Source organism: Podarcis pityusensis (genome assembly GCF_964106645.2).
Source record: "Podarcis pityusensis genome assembly, chromosome: 4".
In the NCBI taxonomy this organism is placed as follows: domain Eukaryota; kingdom Metazoa; phylum Chordata; class Lepidosauria; order Squamata; family Lacertidae; genus Podarcis; species Podarcis pityusensis.
This window is the reverse complement of record NC_138027.1, coordinates 86139461-86160890: the sequence shown is the minus strand read 5'-3', so window position 1 is coordinate 86160890 and position 21430 is coordinate 86139461. Positions and strand designations below refer to the sequence as shown.

General features: G+C 46.6%; 1 protein-coding gene and 1 long non-coding RNA gene across 3 annotated transcripts in view; one reads left to right on the top strand and one right to left on the bottom strand.

Annotated features, from left to right (window-relative positions):
* OBI1 (ORC ubiquitin ligase 1) overlaps nucleotides 1-13554 on the top strand; it is a 29207-nt gene extending 15653 nt beyond the window's left edge. For both annotated transcript variants that reach the window (XM_081003053.1, XM_081003054.1), the window contains exons 4-6: nucleotides 509-757; nucleotides 3138-3226; nucleotides 10984-13554. In XM_081003053.1, coding sequence (XP_080859179.1) covers nucleotides 509-757; nucleotides 3138-3226; nucleotides 10984-12547 — 1902 coding nt within the window. In that variant the 3' untranslated portion in view covers nucleotides 12548-13554. The remainder of the gene's footprint in view (nucleotides 1-508; nucleotides 758-3137; nucleotides 3227-10983) is intronic.
* LOC308475980 overlaps nucleotides 1-21430 on the bottom strand; it is a 1233414-nt gene that overhangs the window by 353230 nt on the left and 858754 nt on the right. The window lies entirely within an intron of this gene.

The window sequence follows — 21430 nt, the reverse complement described above, 5'->3', positions numbered from 1 at the left end:
GTTTAAAAGAGGCCCCATGGATACAGAGTACGCATGTTCCACAGGGCCTGTTTTAAAAGACTCACCCTATATATACATGTACAGTGGTACCTCGGGTTAAGAACTTTACCTCGGTGGTACCTTCAGGTTACAGACTCCGCTAACCCGGAAGCAGTACCTCGGGTTAAGAACTTTACCTCAGGATGAGAACAGAAATCGCGCACCGGTGGCAGTGGGAGGCCCCATAAGCTAAAGTGGTACCTCAGGTTAAGAACGGTTTCAGGTTAAGAACAGACCTCCGGAACGAATTAAGTACTTAACCAGAGGTACCACTGTTCTCTTTGATGACAGATTCAAAGCCAGCTCATTTTCTGTACCGGGATCAGCCTACAAAAACCTGAAGAATTGAGCAGTATAACAAAGAAACTTAGCCGATATTGTTGTTGTTTTTCCCTCTTCTTTTCCTGCCTCCTGCAAAAACGTGTTTCTTCTGCCCCCTAATCGGCCATGGGTTTGCCTCACTCGGAAGGATGAAATAGAATCTCTGCAGAAGGAAGTGGAGGAGCTAAAAGGGAGCAAGCTCAGCCTGGAGACGCAGCTCAAATCTGTCCTGCACCCTGAGACGCTTGACGTGTCTGACAAAACCCGGGCGAGTCCAGGACTCTCGGAGGACAAGCACAAGGTGGATCCAGAGACTTTGGCGGTATGGACACAGAAGCTTCAGGCGGCTAATGATATGTATGAAAAAGTGAAGGAGGACATGGGAGCGCTAACGGAGGTAATGAATGCGAAATCTGACAATATTGAATGGGCAGGGATAACTGGCGGTGTGACCTCTTGTGTAATTTCCTAGGTGGGTTGAGAAGCGAAATAGGGTTGAGGCACTGGGTCAGTGGACTTCCTGTTAATTGGCCATTGTCCAATATTCCATGAAACCAAGAATGTGGTTGTATGAGGTCCATGTTCTGTCTTCTTTTTCGACACACCATCATTGGACGGCATGGGCAAGCCCTGATCCATGCAGGGACTGAGTTCTGGGTCATTGCGCACTTGAGTGAAATTGTGTGCGATTGAAATACCCCGTCCCCCATTCCGCCCTTTTCGTGATATCTTTTATGACGTTTCCGGGTCACTTTGGGGCTCGGCACTGTGTGCGATTGCGCACGTATCGGCCATGACTGTAATTAACTTAATGGCACCTGAATGTTCCCTTCATGGCCGTCGAGATTATATAACACCGGTCCTGAAAGACTTACATTGGCTCCCAGTATGTTTCCGAGCACAATTCAAAGTGTTGGTGTTGACCTTTAAAGCCCTAAAAGGCCTCGGCCCAGTATACCTGAAGGAGCATCTCCACCCCCACCATCCAGCCCCGGACACTGAGGTCCAGCGCCGAGGGCCTTCTGGTGGTTCCCTCACTGCGAGAAATGAGGTTACAGGGAACCAGGCAGAGGGCCTTCTCGGTAGTGGTGCACTCTCTGTGGAATGCCCTCCCATCAGATGTCAAGGAAATAAACAACTATCTGACTTTTAGAAGACATCTAAAGGCAGCCCTATTTAGGGAAGTTTTTAATGTTTGATGTTTTATCGTGTTTTTAATATTCTGTTAGGAGCCGCCCAGAGTGGCTGGGGAAACCCAGCCATATGGGCAGGGTATAAATAATAAATTATTGTTATTATTATTATTACAGGATGGTGCATGCATGTTCCCTTCATTGAGGGCCCACAATCTTGTAACTGTCCCTCCTGAAAGCTTAGACCTCTTTGCCTTCGCTCCACCTATTTTGGCTCCCCCACTCCACTTTTTCTTTCTCCAGATTCTCCGCACCCCCATGACATTTGCTCAGTGCCAAAGAGCCACAGCATCCCTATCTTGCTTTAGCATAATGTAAACAAGCTGTAAGGAGCCTCTGTCTCATGCTGTGCTCACACACCTTTCCTCTTGCACGGTCAGAAGGAAGCGTTAAGACACTTCCAGTTTTGCTTTAGTGCAATTTGTCCGACCTCGCAGGTCCAATCTGTGCCCACCCCAATAGGCTGACTCTGACAAGCAGGGCAACCTGTTTGCACGTCACCTGGATGCCAGATGATGGGCAGGGGGGTTTCTCCGCCTGCCCACGAAAGACCCATGTGCAGCCGCTGACAGTCAATTGGTCTCTCGGAAACGCAGCACAAAGACGCTTTGCAAGCCCCATGTCTGCGTTTCCCGAGCTCCAGGTCTTGGGTTGGTGGAGCTGCTTTGTGTTGTTTGTCAGCTCCAGGGTCCTGCAGCCAATCCTGCAGGCTTGAACCAACAGCCCATCAGCTGGTAGAGCCATGACTTCAGCCCCTGTTTTTTGCAGGTATCGGGTGTGCTTCACGGGGCAAGTAGGTGTGGTTTGGAGGAAACAGGGATATGGGTCAAAATTCGGCCTGTGGGCCGCAGCCCTTGTGTGCAACTGAATTCCTGACCTTTTCTTTGTTGCGAGTGTGCGAACGTGTGCGCCTGTGGCTTCCTTGCCCTTAACGGAAAACGAGACACTTGATTCCGTTTGCGGAGACAAGAGGGGCTTTAAATCCTGAGGCTTATTAATAGCAGCATTCTGCAAGCGACACCAATGGGGCCTGGCAAATAAGTTGTCATCGCGGATTTTGTTCTCTAGAGTGTGTGTGTGTCTGTGCCTCTCTTTTTATTTTTTCTATAAGGGGAAAAAGCCGCTTGACAATCTTAACTCGGTTTGGGAGAGTCGGGAAGCTGTTCAACACTCATTTTGCTGATACCTGCACATTGTAATGTTAATGCATTTAAAGTATTTAGTCATGTGGAGGAGAAGGGGGGGGGGACATGGAATTGCCATTAGTACCTCCCCACCACCACCCCTTAATGACTGTCAGGCTGAACTAACATGGCTCTGTTTATTTCCCTGGGTAGAAGCCTTGCGGTGTATTTTGGGAATATAAATTAAAAATGCCTGTTCTTTCTCCAGTTTTTGCAAGCCATTTCCCAGGGTAATTTTTAAGTGGTGTCTCTGTCGAGGGTCTCGGAGAAGAGGGAGCGGAGTTAACTGTTGCTCCTGTCTAAATATGCTTCCCCTCCTTTAAAGTCTTATAAACATTACGAGTGAGTTTGTTTGGGGGTTTTTCCCTGCGCACTTATAATCCTATTTATTTCCATATAGGTAAATAAGAAGCTGAGGCTCGAAAACAGTGGCCTTGTGAGGGAGAACCTGCGGCTAAAGGCTGAGGTTGGAAGCCGATCGCCCCAGAAGTATGTAAATATTTTAAAACTTGTCGTGCATTATTCATTCGATCATACACAGCTACTGGAGGACCATAACCGCCGTTGCAGGAATGCAGACTGGGCTGGTAGAGAGCTTTGTCTTTGTTTTGTGTGTGTATGTGTGTGTGTGGAGATTAAATAGGAATTCTGAACGGCTTGTCTTCCTTCAGACTTAGATGCTATATGCCGTCTCTGTCTGAATGCATGGTGATTTATATTAGATTTGTTTCAAAACCACCTACAACGATATTACAAAAACTTCTTGATATTTGCCTGTTTCCTACTTCCCCTCCCCCGCCCAACCACCACCACAACCCCCTGTGCTGTTCTATAGAATAATAATAATAATAAAGATTTATTCCTGAGTCCTCAAAACAACTTGCACCACAGGTATTCAAGTAGAAATTTATTGGTTTTGTTAAAAGTGTTTGTAGCCCACCCTGCAGCCCGAAGGTCCAAGGGTGGAGATGCAAAAACAGGACAATCAAATCAACAGCAGGTAAAAATGATTCCCCATTCCTTCACAACAACGGTACTGCTAACTACAGCCTTGTATTCAGATGCTTGGATGCCATGGGTGGCAAGGGAAGTAAATTAACAGACAGGCAAAGAAAGGGTAGAGCAGGGATAGCCAACATGGTACCCTCAAGATGTTGATGGACTTCAACTCCCATCAGCCCCAGCAATGGGAGATGATCAGAGATGATGAGAGCTATAGTCCAACAACATCTGAAGGGTACCATCCATTCTTCCTCCACCAACCCGTAGTGTTTCCAGGCTGGTCTCAGAGGTGGGAAAGTCTAGCCTATTCCTGGTTGCTCTCAAGGTTACTTAGAGAACTTGGTGGAAAGCCATATTGTTCCCTCTTCTCAAAACATTGGTTGAAACAGATCATAGCATTGTCCACCTTTTCCACAATGACTCCTCCAGTAGTTTTGTGGCCATCGTCCATTTCTCCCAGCTCTCATACAACAAGTTTTGGAACCCGGGGTCCCCAACATGGCACCTGTGGGCACAGGTGGCACCCTTGGAAATTCCCGTTGGGACCCACCAAGGCCCACCAGCCTCTTCCAATGTTTAGTTGTTCTTCTTCCTTTGCTGAATTTCAAGAGTGTGGTGAACAGCTCCTATCACTGACCATTGGCCATGTTGGTTGGAGGTGATGACAATTGGAGTCCCAACATCTGGAGAACTTCATGTTCCCCACTCCTGATCTGCTATGTTAAAAGAACCATTGCTTCAAAGAATGTGATGAGACTGGGAGAGCTCAGTTGGTAGAGTAGGAGACTCTCAACCTCGGGGTTGTGGGTTTGAGCCCCACATTGGACAAAAGAGTCCTGCCTTGTAGAGTCCTTTCTGACTATGATCCTATGAAAGAGAGGGCGGTCATCTCATCTTGGCTGTCTGATGTGTGCAAACCACAATGTTGGGTCGGACATGAGATACATTCCTACCTAACTTCCTTCCTGTGTTAAATGCACTGGAACTAGACTGGTGGGTTAGTTAATGTGCTGATGTAGCCCTGCTCAGTCTGTACTTCTCCGTGTGTCCCTTATGGCTGCTAGAATCTTGGTCTTTCTGAGGTCCAGAGACACTTCTTAAGAGAACCTGCGCTTGAGAGTACAATGCTTTCTCTTGGTAAGCAAATTAGAGGTTGCCTCTAATGCAGGTTGCATTAAATAAACATCTTACACATTTCTTCCATTGGACTTTTCTGCTAGATCTGCATATAAGTGAACTGTGCATATTTTGCACAGGCAAGTCTCTCTCTTCCACGGCAACTACGGCTGGCCTCGAAGTAAACTGCAGCTTGCTAACAGGCCCCTGTGTCTTCTCACCATGAATCCTTTCTTGCAGCACTGTGAATGTGCCAAGTATGAGCTAGGCTATCCTTCCAAGGGGGGCTGCTACCGATGCATTGGCGATAGATGGTGACCAGCCTGAAGGGAAAGCGACACGCTCCCTGCTTTTCCAGTGGGAGACAAGTGTTGTTGGAATTTGAAGAGGGTTCAAAGGCTGCCTCAGCCGCTGTTGGCAGAGTCCAACAGTACTTTTTGCGCCCTGGAAAGCAGGGAGAGGGCGCCCCCCTCTGAAACTTGCATTTCGTTGTGTGCCCTTCCCCCCTCTGCTTAGGAGGACGACAAGAAGGCCACGAGAGAATTTCCAACTTCCCCCAAGTGCTTCTGCTTGAAACAGAAACAGAGTTAGCTCGGCAGCCATTTTGAACATGCACCTGGTTTGCATGATACAGTGGTACCTCGGGTTACATACGCTTCAGGTTACATGCGCTTCAGGTTACAGACTCCGCTAACCCAGAAATAGTACCTCGGGTGAAGAACTTTGCTTCAGGATGAGAAGAGAAATCGTGCTCCGGCAGTGCGGCTGCAACGGGAGGCCCCATTAGCTAAAGTGGTGCTTCAGGTTAAGAACAGTTTCAGGTTAAGAACAGACCTCTGGAACGAATTAAGTACTTAATCCGAGGTACCGCTGTACCAAGATTTTCAACCTTTCTGAGTCCACGGCTCCCTTGACCAACTATGTTCTTTTTTTGGCACCCCTGTGGGGCTCAGGAGCCCAGTTATGGCAGCTCCTCGCCTCTTTTCAAGCACACGCCTCAGCCACTTCTCTTCCCTCACCTTGAGAGTCCTCCAGGCAGCAGCCGCCACTGCCCATGGTCTTTGAGCAGCCGCCCCCAAGAGAAGTGCCTCGTCACATTGCCCTAGAGGGGCCTGGGAAGATGATGCCCCCAGCCTTAGCAGCCTGATAGGGATTGGCCAAAGGTGAATGTGAGGCCATCTTACTCACCTTGGGAGGCAGCAGGCCTCACTGGGCCTGCATGGCGGGAAGGCTCCCCTTCAGCACCGGAGTCTCAGCTCCTAGGCAGGCCTTGAACACAGGAAGCACAAGAAAGGCCAGCACAGTTCCCAACCTCCCATTTGTCTGTCCATTCCCAGCAGCAAGGGCTGGTGGACTCCCTCTGTCAGGGCTGTCAGGGCTCCCTCGCCCACTTGCTTGCTTACTCCAAAGCTGCCTCAGCTCCTGGCAACCAGCACCACCCGGCCAGCCCCAGAGGCACCATTCACCTGGGGAGCTTATAGCAAGGGCTGCTGCAACAAACAGCTGTGCAAGCCTTTGGGAGGCAGAGATGCAAGAGGGCATCAGAGGAGGGAGGGGTGGAAAGAAAGACTGAGGCCAGTGTTGCCCAGGGCACTCCTGACCACCATTCATGGCACCCCAGGGTGCCACAGCGCACTGGTTGAAAACCACTGCTGTAAGCCAAACAATGGTTTACTGAGACCATGTGAAGGTAGGAGATCCCAGAGAAGAGTCCACAGCCAGTTTGTTCTTCCTTAAGGTCCTTTTTGGGACGCGGGTGGCACTGTGGGTTAAACCACAGAGCCTAGGACTTGCTGATCAGAAGGTTGGCGGTTCGAATCCCCGCGACGGGGTGAGCTCCTGTTGCTCGGTCCCTGCTCCTGCCAACTTAGCAGTTCAAAAGCACATCAAAGCGCAAGTAGATAAATAGGCACCGCTCCAGCGGGAAGGTAAACAGCGTTTCTGTGCGCTGCTCTGGTTCGCCAGAAGTGGCTTAGTCATGCTGGCCACATGACCCGGAAGCTGTCTGCGGACAAACGCCGGCTCCCTCAGCCAATAAAGCGAGATGAGCACCGCAACCCCAGAGTCGGTCACGACTGGACCTAAAGGGGTCCCTTTACCTTTACTAAGGTCCTTTTTGCTGCCGTGCCTGAGCTAAGGTGGCTTAGCAAATGAGTCACTGACATTTGATGGCAAATATTTTCAGGGCGGCTTATAAACAGGAAAATAGCAAAAATTTAAATGGCAAGTAAAAGTGGCCCACCCACCCACCCCCGCCACCTAAATTCAGACATCTTGAGAAACCAGGAATGAATGAATTTTATTATTTTGGTCACAGACCAGTTCCAGCCCACATACAATATCAAGGAAGTCATAAAATACGATAGGGATACATTTGAATTTGCAGTTAGGTATAACAGGGACAACACATATATAGCAACAATTTAAAAATATATAAATTAAAACTTAGTCACTAACATATAACCTAAGGCCTTAATCATTACGATTGCACAGCTTGTTCCCTAAGTTTTATGGCAAACGCACAGAATTTGGTTACCCTTAATGTGATCTCAGGATCCTTGTTCGGATTCATTTGGAGATTTTTGCATAGCAGGGGTAATAAATACTGAGCGTATATCCTCGTAGAAAGGGCAGTGTAGCAAGGCATAAGAGACAGAAAGAAACCAGAAAGAACTTTGTCCAGCACAAAAATTATAACCGGTGCATTTATGTATGTGTGTGTGTGTCTGATACTTCTACCTAGCTCTTCAGTTCAAATGAATACTCAACAAGGCTTAGAAAAGAAACACAAATCCAATATGCAATATTAAAACCTCAAATATAGTGACTGAAAGTAGCGTTTGTTAACTGCAGCACCAAAACAGATGTTAGATATATTTATAAATCTGTGCAAGAAGGGTTCAGCTTGGAGTCTGTTCACCCGACACAGTTAATTTTTGATCAGTTTTTGTTATTTCTTGCACCTGTTGGTGTGCTTCATGTTGCATCTTCAGTCTCTTGGTCGGGTGTGCACTTCAGCAATTGCAGAATGCTTTTAAGTTTCTCTAGCCACATCCTTCAGAATTTATCAGCTCTTCTGTCTAAGGACTTACCCCCAATTTTGCTTCGGGCGAAATTTGAGCAGCAGCTCTCAGTATGAACCAGGCAGAGGGCATTCTTGGTAGTTGCGCCCGTCCTGTGGAACACCCTCCCATCAGATGTCAAGGAAATACACAACTATCTGACTTTTAGAAATCATCTGAAGGCAGCCCTGTTTAGGGAAGTTTTTAATGTCTGGTGTTTTATTGTTCTTTTAATTCTGTTGGGAGCCGCCCAGAGTGGCTGGGGAAGACAGATGGGTGGGTATAAATAGTATTATTATTATTATTATTATTATTATTATTATTATTATTATTATCATGATGGTGATGAACCAGTCAAACCTCCCCAGGGTGAATATTCTGCATCTGGGGTGCTATCACCCCATCCTATGCCCTTTTAAAATGTGGGGCTTTTTCGAGTGGGGGTGTTATGGGGTTGTTGTTGTTGTTGTTATTTTGATGATGTATTTTGTGGTTTTATATTTTGATTTATTCTGTGAACCTCCCTGAGACCTCCAGGTATAGGGCAGTATACAAATTCAATAGTAATAAAATTCAAATGATAACAAATTCAAATAATAATAACATAATAGTAATACCACAGAGAAGGCTCTCTTCCTAATTGTCACGTGCCTCACATCAGATGACTTGGGGCAGCCAGAGGAGGAACTCTGAAGATAAGCCTGAGTGTACAGCTTGAGAAAGGGCATATCCTTCAGAGATCTAGGTACCAAGCCATTTTAGGCAGGCCCCAGCACTTCGAATTAGGCCCAGAAGTCTGACTAAAACTTGTGAAGAAAAACGTTCTAGGGAGTCAGCACAAACTCTTCATCAAAAGCACCGCTCTGCTCAACTGACTGCTGTGTTTTTTTTTGAAGTGTGCGGGTTTGGAGTTCCAAGGAAACAAGCAGCTTTGCAAAATATTTTTTATTTTATTTTTTTTAAAGTTCCAGCACTGCGTAAGCCGGGAGAAAGCTGTACATCAGAGAGGAAAATAATCGCAAGGCTCCAAATGAGTCTTTAAAAAAAAAAAAAAAATCTCTAAAGGATGGTGACAATTACTGAATTTCATATTGGCATTTTTATATTTGACAAGGTGACATTGTGGATGAAATGTATATTGTAAAACACTGCTGAGCTGTAAGAAAATGATTGAATGTAAATATTTCAAGATGTGGACTGCTGTTCAAATGTTATCATAAATCTCTGCCATTGTTTTAGGGGATAATTCTTCATGCATATTTGAGTTGAATGGATAGGTCCAGCCCCTGGTAGGGTAATCTTCTGCTTGTTATTGCCTTAGTGCTGCTAATGGTTTAATTTTCAGCTGTAGACTCTCTTTTTTCTAAAGTATTCTCTGCTTCCTTTTATCATAGATGTAGAATTTTGGGGCATAATCGCCATGCTCTCGGTTTTGTCGCAGAGTGGTGCTTTGCTGACTTTTAAAGACATGGGCATGTCCTGTTCTAGTGTGGGCACAGCTTCTAAGTATGGAGGAGCTGGTATCACTATCATTTTAGTTGTACCCCATCCATCTGACTGGGTTCGCCCAGCCACTCTTGGGCGGCTTCCAACAGATATAAAAATATAATCAGAACATCAGACATTAAAAACTTCCTGATACAGGACTACCTTCAGATGTCTTCTAAAAGTTGTATAGCTATTTATCTCCTTGACATCTGATGGGAGGGCATTCCACAGACAAATTTTATGCTGGATGATGGAGGGGTGATTGGGATGGTCAGCACTCTTATGCTTCAGCTGTTTACTGTTAAAATAAGCTACAGAGGTCTTGACGTTGAGGAAAGAAGGGTCAAGAAATTAGGATTTACCAAAAGTGTGTTGCCAGGGCCATAATAATAATAATAATTTATTATTTATACCCCGCCCATCTGGCTGGGTTTCCCCAGCCACTCTGGGCGGCTTCCAACAAAACACTAAAATACAATAACCTATTGGATAGTGTTCTCGAAGCTACCAGCATGAGTTTGACCAAACTGTGGGAGACAGTGGAAGACAGAAGTGCCTGGCGTGCTCTGGTCCATGGGGTCACGAAGAGTCGGACATGACTAAACAACTAAACAACAACATTAAACATTAAAAGCTTCCCTAAACAGGGCTGCCTTTAGATGTCTTCTAAAAGTTTGGTAGTTATTTTTCTCTTTGACATCTGGTGGAAGGGCGTTCCACAGGGCGGGTGCCACTACCGAGAAGGCCCTCTGCCTGGTTCCCTGTAACTTCACTTCTTGCAGTGAGGGAACCGCCAAAAGGCCCTCGAAGATGGATCTGGTGGGAGGGCTGAACAACAGGTGGAGATGCTCCCTCAGATATACAGGGCCGAAGCCATTGAGGGCTTTCTCCTGCACCATTCTCCTGCCTCAGAGCCTTCCCAGTCTGATATTTCCATGGGAGGTTCCCTAGGCTGTTGCCTCCCCACATTCCTCCTCATCTAGCCAGTCCTTGGCAAGAATCTGTATTGGAATTCTTTTGATGACGATATTGTTTTATCGCTTGTTGTATGTTGGCCAGGAATCTATTGGGAAGATGGGCAGGATATACATTTAAGTAATTATTATTTATGGGACTTACTAGTCCCTTCTTTAAACGAAACCCCTTTTTTAAATGAAATGTAAACTCAGCACAACTTACAATAGTTAGATAAATAGCCCAGCAATGCCTGGAAAGACCACAGATTCCTCATCTCTCTTCCCATTCCATTCTCCCTTCCTTCTCAGAGTCCCTCTTACTTTTCCTAACTCCATAAACGTGTCTGTCTTCTGAGCCACCTTCGTCAGAGCTATGAGTTGTTTGCACATAACAAATTGTCTATTTAATTACCTTTAACTTTCAAGCCACAGGTTTCTTCTAGGAGGCCTATAGAACCATGTTTTGTTGATCTTGCCTCTGTCGAAAAGCTATGCCAGGGTAAATGGGATTGTAGACAGTTGCTTCTTGTATAAATAAGTGAAACGGTAAGAATTGGGGTGTTGGTTGACTCCCTATTTCCTTTAACCCTCTTTAAATGCCTCGCATTTTGGCTTCCCGCAGATTCGGAAGGTTTACCGTCGCCGTGCTTCAGTCCAAGCTGGAACAGTGCGAGCGCGAAACCAACCGCCTGAAGAAAGCTTTGGAGAGAAGCGATGTTTACATCGAAGACCTGGAAGCTCAGGTCGCTCGGCTGAAGAGGGAAGGCAGCCAACGGAAAAGCACAAGCCCGGAAAGCGATGCCGCGGATCCCATGGAGGACAAAGAGAGTGGCCGAAGCGCAGCCAGCGAGATAGCGCTGCTGGAGAGCCCGGAAGGGCCCATAGACCCGAGCTGCTTGTGCGCTAGCCACAGCCCGGATGACCTCGAGCAGCCGGTGGGTAGTGGGCTGTTAGAGAGCAGCAATGACGTGTGCCTAAATTCAGCTGGCCGGGGCTGTTCGGACGAGCCCGTTGCCCAGTGCTCGTCCGGCACGGACGTTTTCGCCGGCTCTCAGGAGGGCCTCTTGGATATAGGGGGCTCCGAAATGGACACCTGCTCGGAGCAAACATGGGATAAAATAGAAGACTGTGTGCCGTACAAAGAAGAGCTTTATGAACTCCCGGATCCCTGCACGCCTCTGTCTCTCAGTTGCCTGCAGCTGAACACTCCTGGCAACAAAGACGACCCCGCCACAAAAGAGGAGGATCCCAGAACGACACCCACCTTTCTGAGAAAACTGGAGTTTGAGGATTTCGGTGAGGCGTCGGATGACGGGAACAAAGGCTCTCCGGAACATAGCGCCAGCAGTTGCGAGGGCAGCGAGACCAAGGTGGCCTGTTTTGCTTCGGACAAGCCGGTGTTTTGGAACAGGTGCCAGCCACGCTATGATGAAAACTTTGAGGGCGCCGAGCCCAGCGCAGCCCCTGGCGACTCTGGCGAGCCTTCGGCGAAATCCAGCGACAAAACGCACAACCCGAGCGTCCCGAAAAAGCTGCATCCTGTCCGCTCTTCTGAAATGAATCGTACCAGGACGTCCAGCGAGGCGTCTATGGATGCCGCCTACCTTGATAAAATCTCCGAGCTGGATTCGATGATGTCCGAGTCGGACAATAGCAAGAGCCCCTATTACACTTCCAAGTCGTCTTCTGACCTGGATAACTCTTGCAAGTCCACGCAGTGTCCTGACCTCCTCAATGAAAAGGATAAGACTGTCAAGGAGAGGAAGGAGCAAAATGCTCTGAAATGTCCTCTTGCAGGTGATAATTCGGAAGAGGGGAGCGACTGGAAGTCTGCCACCTTTTCCATCCTTTCTCCATCTGCCTTAGAGACGACAGAGCCGTTCCCGTTATTTGCCAGCCGGACTTCAGAAACGAGTGAAACGAAACCTCGGAGTTTCCTATTCCAAAGAGAGCTTTCCCCAAGCTTTCTGTTTAGCAACTCTCGAGGGTCATTTGAAGAGCACAAACTTGGGTCCCCTCTCTATAAGGTGGCACCCGAGCTGGAGACCCTCCACAACCAACTCCAGTCTCCTTGGTCGTCATGCTTCATACCCGACAGAAAAGCCAAAAGTATCCACGCGTCGGCGAAAAGGAAAATCCAGAGTAGCCTGTCCAGCGCGAGTCCCTCAAAAACGACCAAGAACTGATTCCCCTCTTGACTTTCAGTGGGTTTTTTTGTTTTGTTTTCCTAAACACAATACTTTAGTGCCAATGTGAAAATGTTCGTTCCTTCACCATCCCTTGCAAATTCCTTTTGGGTTCTCCAGTGACCTCAGTCTGTCCTACTTTGACACTGAGCGACGGAGTGTGGAAAACCTTTGGTGCAGGGGTGAGGATCCTGTGGCCTTCCCAGATTCATCCAGACTGCAATTCCCACCATTCCTGACAATCTGCTGGTCTGGTGGGAGTCTGGCAACATCTGTAGACCTGCAGGTTCTTTCCCCCTCTGCTTTGGAGTACATTTTCTTGAAGAATAAATCTTCGTAACGTTTATCTCTTGATAGATGTCTTCAGGTTTAGACACCTCGGGGTTTGTTTTTGCTTCTTTAGCGTTGGGTTATAGGAGGTCTCTATCCTGTGAGGAGCTGTTAAATGCCCAGTTACTGAGCCTTGACAGATCTTCAAAGCAGTTTCTCGTGGAGACAAATCATGTTATGGGTTTGACACCAGTGGGGTGGCTGCGTTGCTTCTCGTTTTCTTCTGCAAAAATGTGACAGGAGCTATCATCACAAAGCCCAGCTTCTCTCCGAACCTGGCTTCCACCGCAAAACATTTGCTTGCTCGCACCTGCATGAGTCTTTGCTGAATCTGTAGCTTTGAATATGTAGCTGTTAGTCTCTTTCTTTGGCAGTTTTCATTTGGAAAAATAATGTTGTTTTGCTGAAGACACAGAACCCAGTCCTTTTTGCTTCTTTGCTCTCCTTTTTTTTTAATTAAACACTGCTTTCAACTTTCCAAAATGAGAAAGTGCCACTGTTGTACAAGACCGTGTTGTTTTGTGACTGTGTAGTTCATAAAAATGGGTTGGTATGCTAATGCCTTGTTTACCAAATGTGCACTGAGCATTTTACATGAATACTGTACTGTTTTACATTAATACTGCATGCTTTTTTTCTATGTGGAATGAATAAAAAAAAATGTCACAAGCGCCGCATTTCCTTGATGCTGCTTCAGATACTGAATTAGCATACAAAGAATTGGAGACTTTGGTAATTAGAAATCCTACTCGGAATGTTCATTAAGTCGTTCCCTGTGATAGCAGCGCGTACCAGTTTTGTCAATGTGGTATCGAATAATGTAGCTGGTATCTTTTGATTTCCATCCTGCATTAATGTTTGGTTTCAAATTCGCTTGTATTCTACTCTTGCCTTCAAAGAGCTCCAGGTAGCATAATGTTCAAGGGCTATTGCTGTTTATTTGTGTATGGGGTTTTTTTGCATCCCAACTCCTGTCAACGAGGGTCAAGCAAGAGGAACTGGCCTGAACTACACATTACGGCATAATCAACCCCTCGTAATTAGTACAGCTGAGAATGTGTGATGCATCACAAAAGTGTTTTTTTCTTATTCTGTGGTCTATTTTACTGGCTTGCGGCACTGGGGGAAATAGGGGGAACAACCTCCCAAGAAGAGCTGAATCAATCAATTTCGCTTCCTCTTGCATTCTCCAACCTTGATTTCAGTTCTCCCCATTTCTGCAACGGTTTACCACTGATGGGAGGAATCCTCGTGAAAATTCATCGGCATCTTAGCATGGACCTTTTCCAAAGATGCGTTTATACCTGCCAGGCACATTTTATTTTTTTTTGCAAGAAAATTCTCCAGATAGAATTCATTTTTTCCACTATTACATACAGATTTGTCTTTTTTGTAATTTGGTTGGAGAACTGCCCAAAATTCAAACAACTGCAAATTTTGACAGATAATGTTGTTTTGCTTTCCATGCCGTTCCAGGAAGTGAACAACTTGTGGAATAATTTTTTCAGGGAGCTGCGCCTAGCGCCATCATTATTCAATTTTAGGTGCAGTGCAAATAATTTCCCTTCCCCGCCCCCGGCTTTGACCCTTAATAGGAAGGGTATTGTGACCTCTTTTAGTGGGGCACGACTTGTATTCCTTTCTTTAAGTTCAAATGTGTTTTTAGTCTTTTATTTGAATTGTGTATCTATGTTTTTATTGTTCTGAATTGGTTTTCTGGCAGGTTGCTTTGAGTTACCTTGTAAGCAAAGCGACTAACCAGTGCAGTAAAGGTAAAGGGACCCCTGACCATTAGGTCCAGTTGTGACCGACTCTGGGGTTGCGGCGCTCATCTCGCTTTATTGGCCGAGGGAGCCGGCGTACAGGTTCCGGGTCATGTGGCCAGCATGACTAAACTGCTTCTGGCGAACCAGAGCAGCACACGGAAATGCTGTTTACCTTCCCGCCGGAGCAGTACCTATTTATCTACTTGCACTTTGTGCTTTCAAACTGCTAGGTTGGCAGGAGCAGGGACCGAGCAACAGGAGCTCATCCCGTCGCGGGGATTCGAACCGCCGACCTTCTGATCGGCAAGTCCTAGGCTCTGTGGTTTAGACCACAGCGCCACCCGCGTCCTTAACCAATGCAGTAGATAACTATAATTATTATGCAGGTTTGCATTTAAAAGCCGGACCAAGACGAGTCTCTCCCACATCGCTACAGCTGACCCATATCCCTGTAACATGTAATTTGGGGCTGAGTTTTGAGGCTGATCTATGGGTTTCAACCCATCTATCATCAATCAAAGGGATTGTTTGGTCCAGCCTTACTATAGAACCTATCAATGGCTCTTCAGTGGGATCAGTACTGTAGTGTTTTGCTCCCTTCCACCCCACCCTTCCAAGCTCCTTTCCTTGTGCTTAGAAGGTACAAACTTCTTCCAAGAACTCTGTCAGAGTAAGTACTGTAAGAGCTAATTCAACATTGGTCTTCAGCTTTAAGTGCACAGATCACGGAAACAGAAAAGGATGAACAGCATATGGAAGAATAGTCCTCATCAATGAAAAGCCAGGCAGGAATAATGTATGTACAATCCAACTGCCCACCAGGAATGTATTACTTGTCAGCAAGCCGTTTGCCTGATGAGCAAAACAAAAAATAAGCCAGTGTTCTTGAACCTTGTGTTCCCAGATGTTGTTGGACTACAACTCCCATCATCCCTTGTCAACTAAACCCAATGACTAAGGTTGTTTTATTGTGTGTTTTCCATTGTGGAGGTTCATATTTTAATGGTTTTTTTTATTGTAGTTTAATGTTTTTGGTTTTTATATTTGTAAAATGCTTGGAAGCAGTGTTAGAAATTCAGATATGTAAGCTAGATGCCAAACGGCTCCTAAACCAAGGTTACAGTCACCAAAATGGAATGTCTAGTTGCCATTTGGGGGCAAGGTAGCTCTAAAGTCTTTTCAAGTGATGGGCTGTCTGTGATTGATTCTCAGTTAAACCTCTGGCTAGTTCAGATGACAACCTTGAGCTAGGTTAAGAGCTTTGAGGACTTAAAGAAGAAAAGTCACTTGATCCAGGGACAGTCGACATGTACAGTATTTTTCGCTCTATAAGACGCACCAGACCACAAGACGCACCTAGTTTTTGGAGGAGGAAAACAAGAAAAAAAATATTCTGAATCTCAGAAGCCAGAAAAGCAAGAGGGATTGCTGCGCAGTGAAAGCAGCAATCCCTCTTGCTGTTCTGGCTTCTGGGATAGCTGCGTGACCTGCATTCGCTCCATAAGATGCACACACATTTCCCCATTACTTTTTAGGAGGGAAAAAGTGAGCCTTATAGAGCAAAAAATACGGTATATTGGCCTATTCCGACCTCTTTTTCTTAATGGCTCCTGCTCCTGCTCAGACTGCACAGAAAAAGCATTTTGGTTCTTAAAATTCATTCTGATTGTGCAGATTAAAAAGTAACATAGAATTCTACAGGATGGGATATTAATTTGTGAAAACAGTCCAGATCCAAAGATCCCCAGGTGGTGAATATGTCAGGCACCATCCTGGTACCCAGGCATCTTCACTTGGTTACAAGTGGTTGAAAGCCAGGTGCAAAATGCACTGGGCACCTGGCTAATTTCAAACACTGCTTAGAAACCTGTTTTTGTGCTCAGTGGCCTATAAATGAATGACAGGCTGTGGACAGCCAGGGGTCAGTTGCATGATCATGATCCAGAGCTCAGTTTTGTAGGTCAATGTTACTTTTTGAGGGCAATTTCTGCTGCCTCTTGTGACCCAACAGAATTGCAGTCATATATAGCAGGGATGTCCAACAGGTTGATCGCGCGATCTTCTGGTCGATCCCAGGGAGGTTTTGGTAGATCGCGGTTGATCGCTGGCTCCTCCCACCCTCTAGATCGCTACACCGGAAGAAAGAGCTCTTGCTGAGAGGTTGACTGTTGCATTAGCGATCTCTTGGTGAGTGACTTTTTTTACTTATTCCTCCCCCCCAAAAAAGGGTTTGTCCTCCCTAGAAAAAGCTCAACAACTTTGACCTGAATCTCAAAAAGGGGGTAGATCACTGCCAGTATTTAATTGTGTGAGTAGATTTCAGTCTCTTGGAAGCTGGCCGTCCCTGATACATAGGTTCTCAAACTACTGCGCCAAATCAGAGCTCCAGTGAAATGTTGTGAGAGCTTTTCTTGGACCCTGCAATTTTAAATGGAGCGTGTTTTTTGGAGCACAGGCAAAATGAAGCAACATTTTGTCCAGTTAGCCCAGTTCTGTATAGTCTGCCTGGCATTAGCTCAAGAATGTCAAGAAAGGCTCCTAATTAATTCTGAGGCCTGCGCCTAGGCAGTCTTGCATCCAAACCATAGGCCCTGCCCCTGCACTACATCCCTTCTGCAAACAGAAGGCAATAGCAGCAAATGCATCTCTGAACTTGTAACCCAGGTGTGCAAAGGGTTACACAAAAGGAAATGGCCGCATTAACATAACCTCTTTAAATTCAGATCTTTCTTTTCTTTTGCATGACCCACTCAAGGGCACAGTGAATGCTTCGTGTTCATTTCTGTGCACATTGTTTAAATATTTAATGAGGTGCGGCCTGCACACAAACTGATGTGTATCAAAATAGTTACGACACAGGCAAGGGGCTACACAAACAAAAACTAGTCTGTATAAACATCATTGCCCTATTTTGCATCTGGAGATTTTATTCCAAACAGCCACATCTGGTACCAATGGGCGGCTACTAGAGTGTATAATAGCCTAATCTGTCTGGATTTTGCAGAAGTCTTTGCTGTCGTTGCACCTCAACCTTAGCAAGCCGCACATGTAAAATACAATTGCAGCGTTGACTTGTTGGGTCCTCCTTGTTCCCAGCAGGGAATTAGAAGTAGGCATGTGTCAGGAAACTAAGGTCTCTTTCAGGTTTCCTGCAGGATTACCCAAGAGCCAAAAAAAACCCCAGTACTTTTGGTCTGTCCAAGGCTTTGTGTACTTATTGGAGTGTACTTTTTCTCAATGAACGGCAGAAGCCCTCTCTCACGCAATACCGCAAGCAACTTTTCAGTGACTCATAGGAAGCTGCCTTGAACTGAGTCAGACCATTGTTCCATCTACCTCGAGATCGTCTCCTAAACTGACTGGGAATGGTTCTCTGAGCTTTCTGACAGGAGCCTACCTGGAGATGGGCAATAAACCTGGGAACCTGCAAACCCACACTAAAAAACCATTGTGTCAAAAAAAAGCCCCCTCTCTGCCAGGCATTAGCATCCTAGTAGAAATTTTTAGGGACGCGGGTGGCGCTGTGGTCTAAACCACAGAGCCTAGGGCTTGCTGATCGGAAGGTCGGCAGTTCGAATCCCCATGACGGGGGTGAGCTTCCATTGTTCGGTCCCAGCTCCAGCCCACCTAGCAGTTCAAAAGCACGTCAAGTGCAAGTAGATAAATAGGTACCACTCCGGCGGGAAGGTAAATGCCGTTTCCGTGCGCTGCTCTGGTTCGCCAGAAGCGGCTTAGTCATGCTGGCCACATGAGCCAGAAGCTGTCTGCGGACAAACACCAGCTCCCTCGGCTGATAGAGCGATATGAGCGCGCAACCCCAGAGTCGCCCGTGACTGGACCTAATGGTCAGGGGTACCTTTACCTTTTTGAAATTTTTAGTGAATCAAAGAAGTCACCTGCTCCACATAATTTCGTTATTATTTAAGCAGTGGCGTAGCATGGGTTGCCACTGCCCAGGGCTAGGTGGAGGGGGTGGGTTGGAGGGAAGTGATTGCACATGCACATTCAACCCAGAATATTGCAGCCGCAGAGATAAGAAGAGTCGTTCCATTATCTGGAGAGTTCGCTTCCTGATTTGCATGGAGAAACTGCTTTCAATGGAGCCCAACGATGGAATCGCCATAAGCCCATTCCCCACCCACCATAGACAAATTCATAGAGGAGAAGGCTATCAATGGGTGCTGAACATGGTGGATACATTCCACATCCTGTGTCTCTGTATCAGTTACTGGGACTCACAAGTGAGGAAAGTGCTGTTCCATTCATGACTTGCTTGCAGGCTTCCCTTAAGTATCTGGTTGGCCACTGAGAGGACAGGGTGCTAGACTAGATGCACCTTTGGCCTGAGCCTGGGGTGTTCCTCTTACATCTTTGTTGTTATCTTTAATCATGGCTTGTTCTTTCTTCTATTCTGCTTTTCAGGCAAATACTGTCTTCTCAAAGCAACTCAAATCAATAATTTCCAAAATGACATATAGACCCTGCCCTCAGGCTTATAAAATACAAAGACATGGTGGGGAGGAGAGAGAGCATACAAAGGAAGTGCGTAAAAGTAGAGAGATCTGCTTGATAATGCCAAACACAAATTGGTGGGACGTGGGTGGCGCTGTGGGTTAAACCACAGCCTAGGGCTTGCCGATCAGAAGGTCGGCGGTTCAAATCCCCGGACGTGGGTGGCACTGTGGGTTAAACCACAGAGCCTAGGACTTGCCGATCAGAAGGTTGGCGGTTCGAATCCCCGTGACGGGGTGAGCTCCCGTTGCTCAGTCCCAGCTCCTGCCAACCTAGCAGTTCGAAAGCACGTCAAAGTGCAAGTAGATAAATAGGTACCACTCTGGCGGGAAGGTAAACGGCATTTCTATATGCTGCTCTGGTTCGCCAGAAGTGGCTTAGTCCTGCTGGCCACATGACCCGGAAGCTGTACGCCGGCTCCCTCAGCCAATAAAGCAAGATGAGCACCGCAACCCCAGAGTCAGTCACGACTGGACTTAATGGTCAGGGGTCCCTTTACCTAAAGAGGCATTGATAGCCAGCTGGGGGCTAGCCAGTCTTCCTTTGCTGGTAGTCTTGCTTGCATAGAAGCACTCCACCTGACCCAACAGCCAGCAGATTGGCCGACTTTAACAGATGCCTGGAAAGTTTAAGAACATTTGCCTCTCCAGATGTTGTAGGCTTTCAGCCCCCAGGCTTGCTGGGTTGGTAGAAGTTGCCTTACAGATGTTGCTGGACTACAATTCCCAGCAATCCCAGCAAGCATGATCAGTAGCCAAGCATGATGGGGGGCTGTAGTCCAACATCATCCAGAGGTCTCCCACAGGTGGTTTAAACCTTGTCTTTCCCCATCTAATACCTGTTTTAATGCAGGGATGTGGAATCTATTCCCATCAACCCCAGCCAGCATCATCCAACTGTTAAGAATCATGGGAGTTGGAGTCCAAGACACCTGAAGGACCACAGGTTCTCCATAGCCCCTCTCATGACCGCAGTTAACAATTCCTTCTTGTGTGGAAGCATAAGGAGTGGGAAGGGGGAGAAGGCTAGGTGAAGGTGTCAGAAGCTGAAGAGGTAACAGGGCTTAGTGAGCAGGAAGAGTCTGTGGCAGAGAGGAGCCCAGAATCGGGGGCAGAAGCTGAAGCAAGAGAGGAGGAAGGCCAAGAGGTACAGATGAGTCCCGCTGGCAAAGAGGCACAGTCATCTCACCCTCTTGCTGCAACAAGCTCCCCTCCCCTCTGGTCTCCCAGAACCAGGAGAGGCATGAAGAGGCATAAGGAGAAATTAGCTTCACATGGGCATAGTCTCAGATTGCTTGCAGGAAACCCTGAAGAGGAGAGTACTTAGGCAGCTGTGGGGAGGCAGGGACCTTCAGTCTCATGGGGGCAACCCAGAGATGGGTTTTATTGTGCTTTTAATTCTGTTGGGAGCCTCCCAGAGTGGCTGGGGAAACCAGCCAGGTGGGTGGGGAATGAATGAATGAATGAATGAATAAATAAATAAATTTATTATTTGCTGTGCTCATCTGGCCTGGCATTCCTGTGCAGTGTCCATGCATTGAAGGCTACAATCTCAAACTTGCTACTAGGGTGTGAGTCTCCATGATCTTAATGAAAATCTATAGGGCTGGGCCATAGTTCATCTGATACTGTCACGCAGTCAAAAATGGACAGTGAAACAAAATATGTTCTGTCCAAAACATGGCTCAGGTTGCAGTGAAGACGGGTTTAGTTTAATTGCTGTTACCATCGTCCCTCGGCCCACCACCACTCCAACCCAAAACCAGCGTTCAATGGAATTCGGAAGCTCTAATCACTCTTATGGGTGCAAAATGGAAGTTCCAAATCAAACCGGAAGGCTTTTTAATCCCTGTGCTGAAATCTTGGCCATAGTAAATCTTATTCACTCACTTCTGTGTCTTTTGACAGTGCCAAACCAGCTGCACCATCCAGGAGGTTGAGGTGAAAAGATAAGGAAAGGTTTCCAAAATAAACACATTGCAAAAATTAGGCTACATTGAGCCATTGGGTCAGCTTGTAGACTGTGGCTGCATAAGTACCACATCTTTAAAGCAACAACAACAACAACAACAACGAATTCTGGGAGGCAAACTACAGTTTCCAGGATTCAGCAGGGCAATGTGCTTTAAAAGTATAGTGTGTACTCAGCCAATATTGCAGGGTGGAAATGGCTGTCCCAGGAGCTACAGATATCAGTTTATGCACCTAGGAATTCAGGATCAAGAAGCAGTGGCTGTTCCCCATTTCTGAAAAATTCAAACTGGACTTGTAAGCCT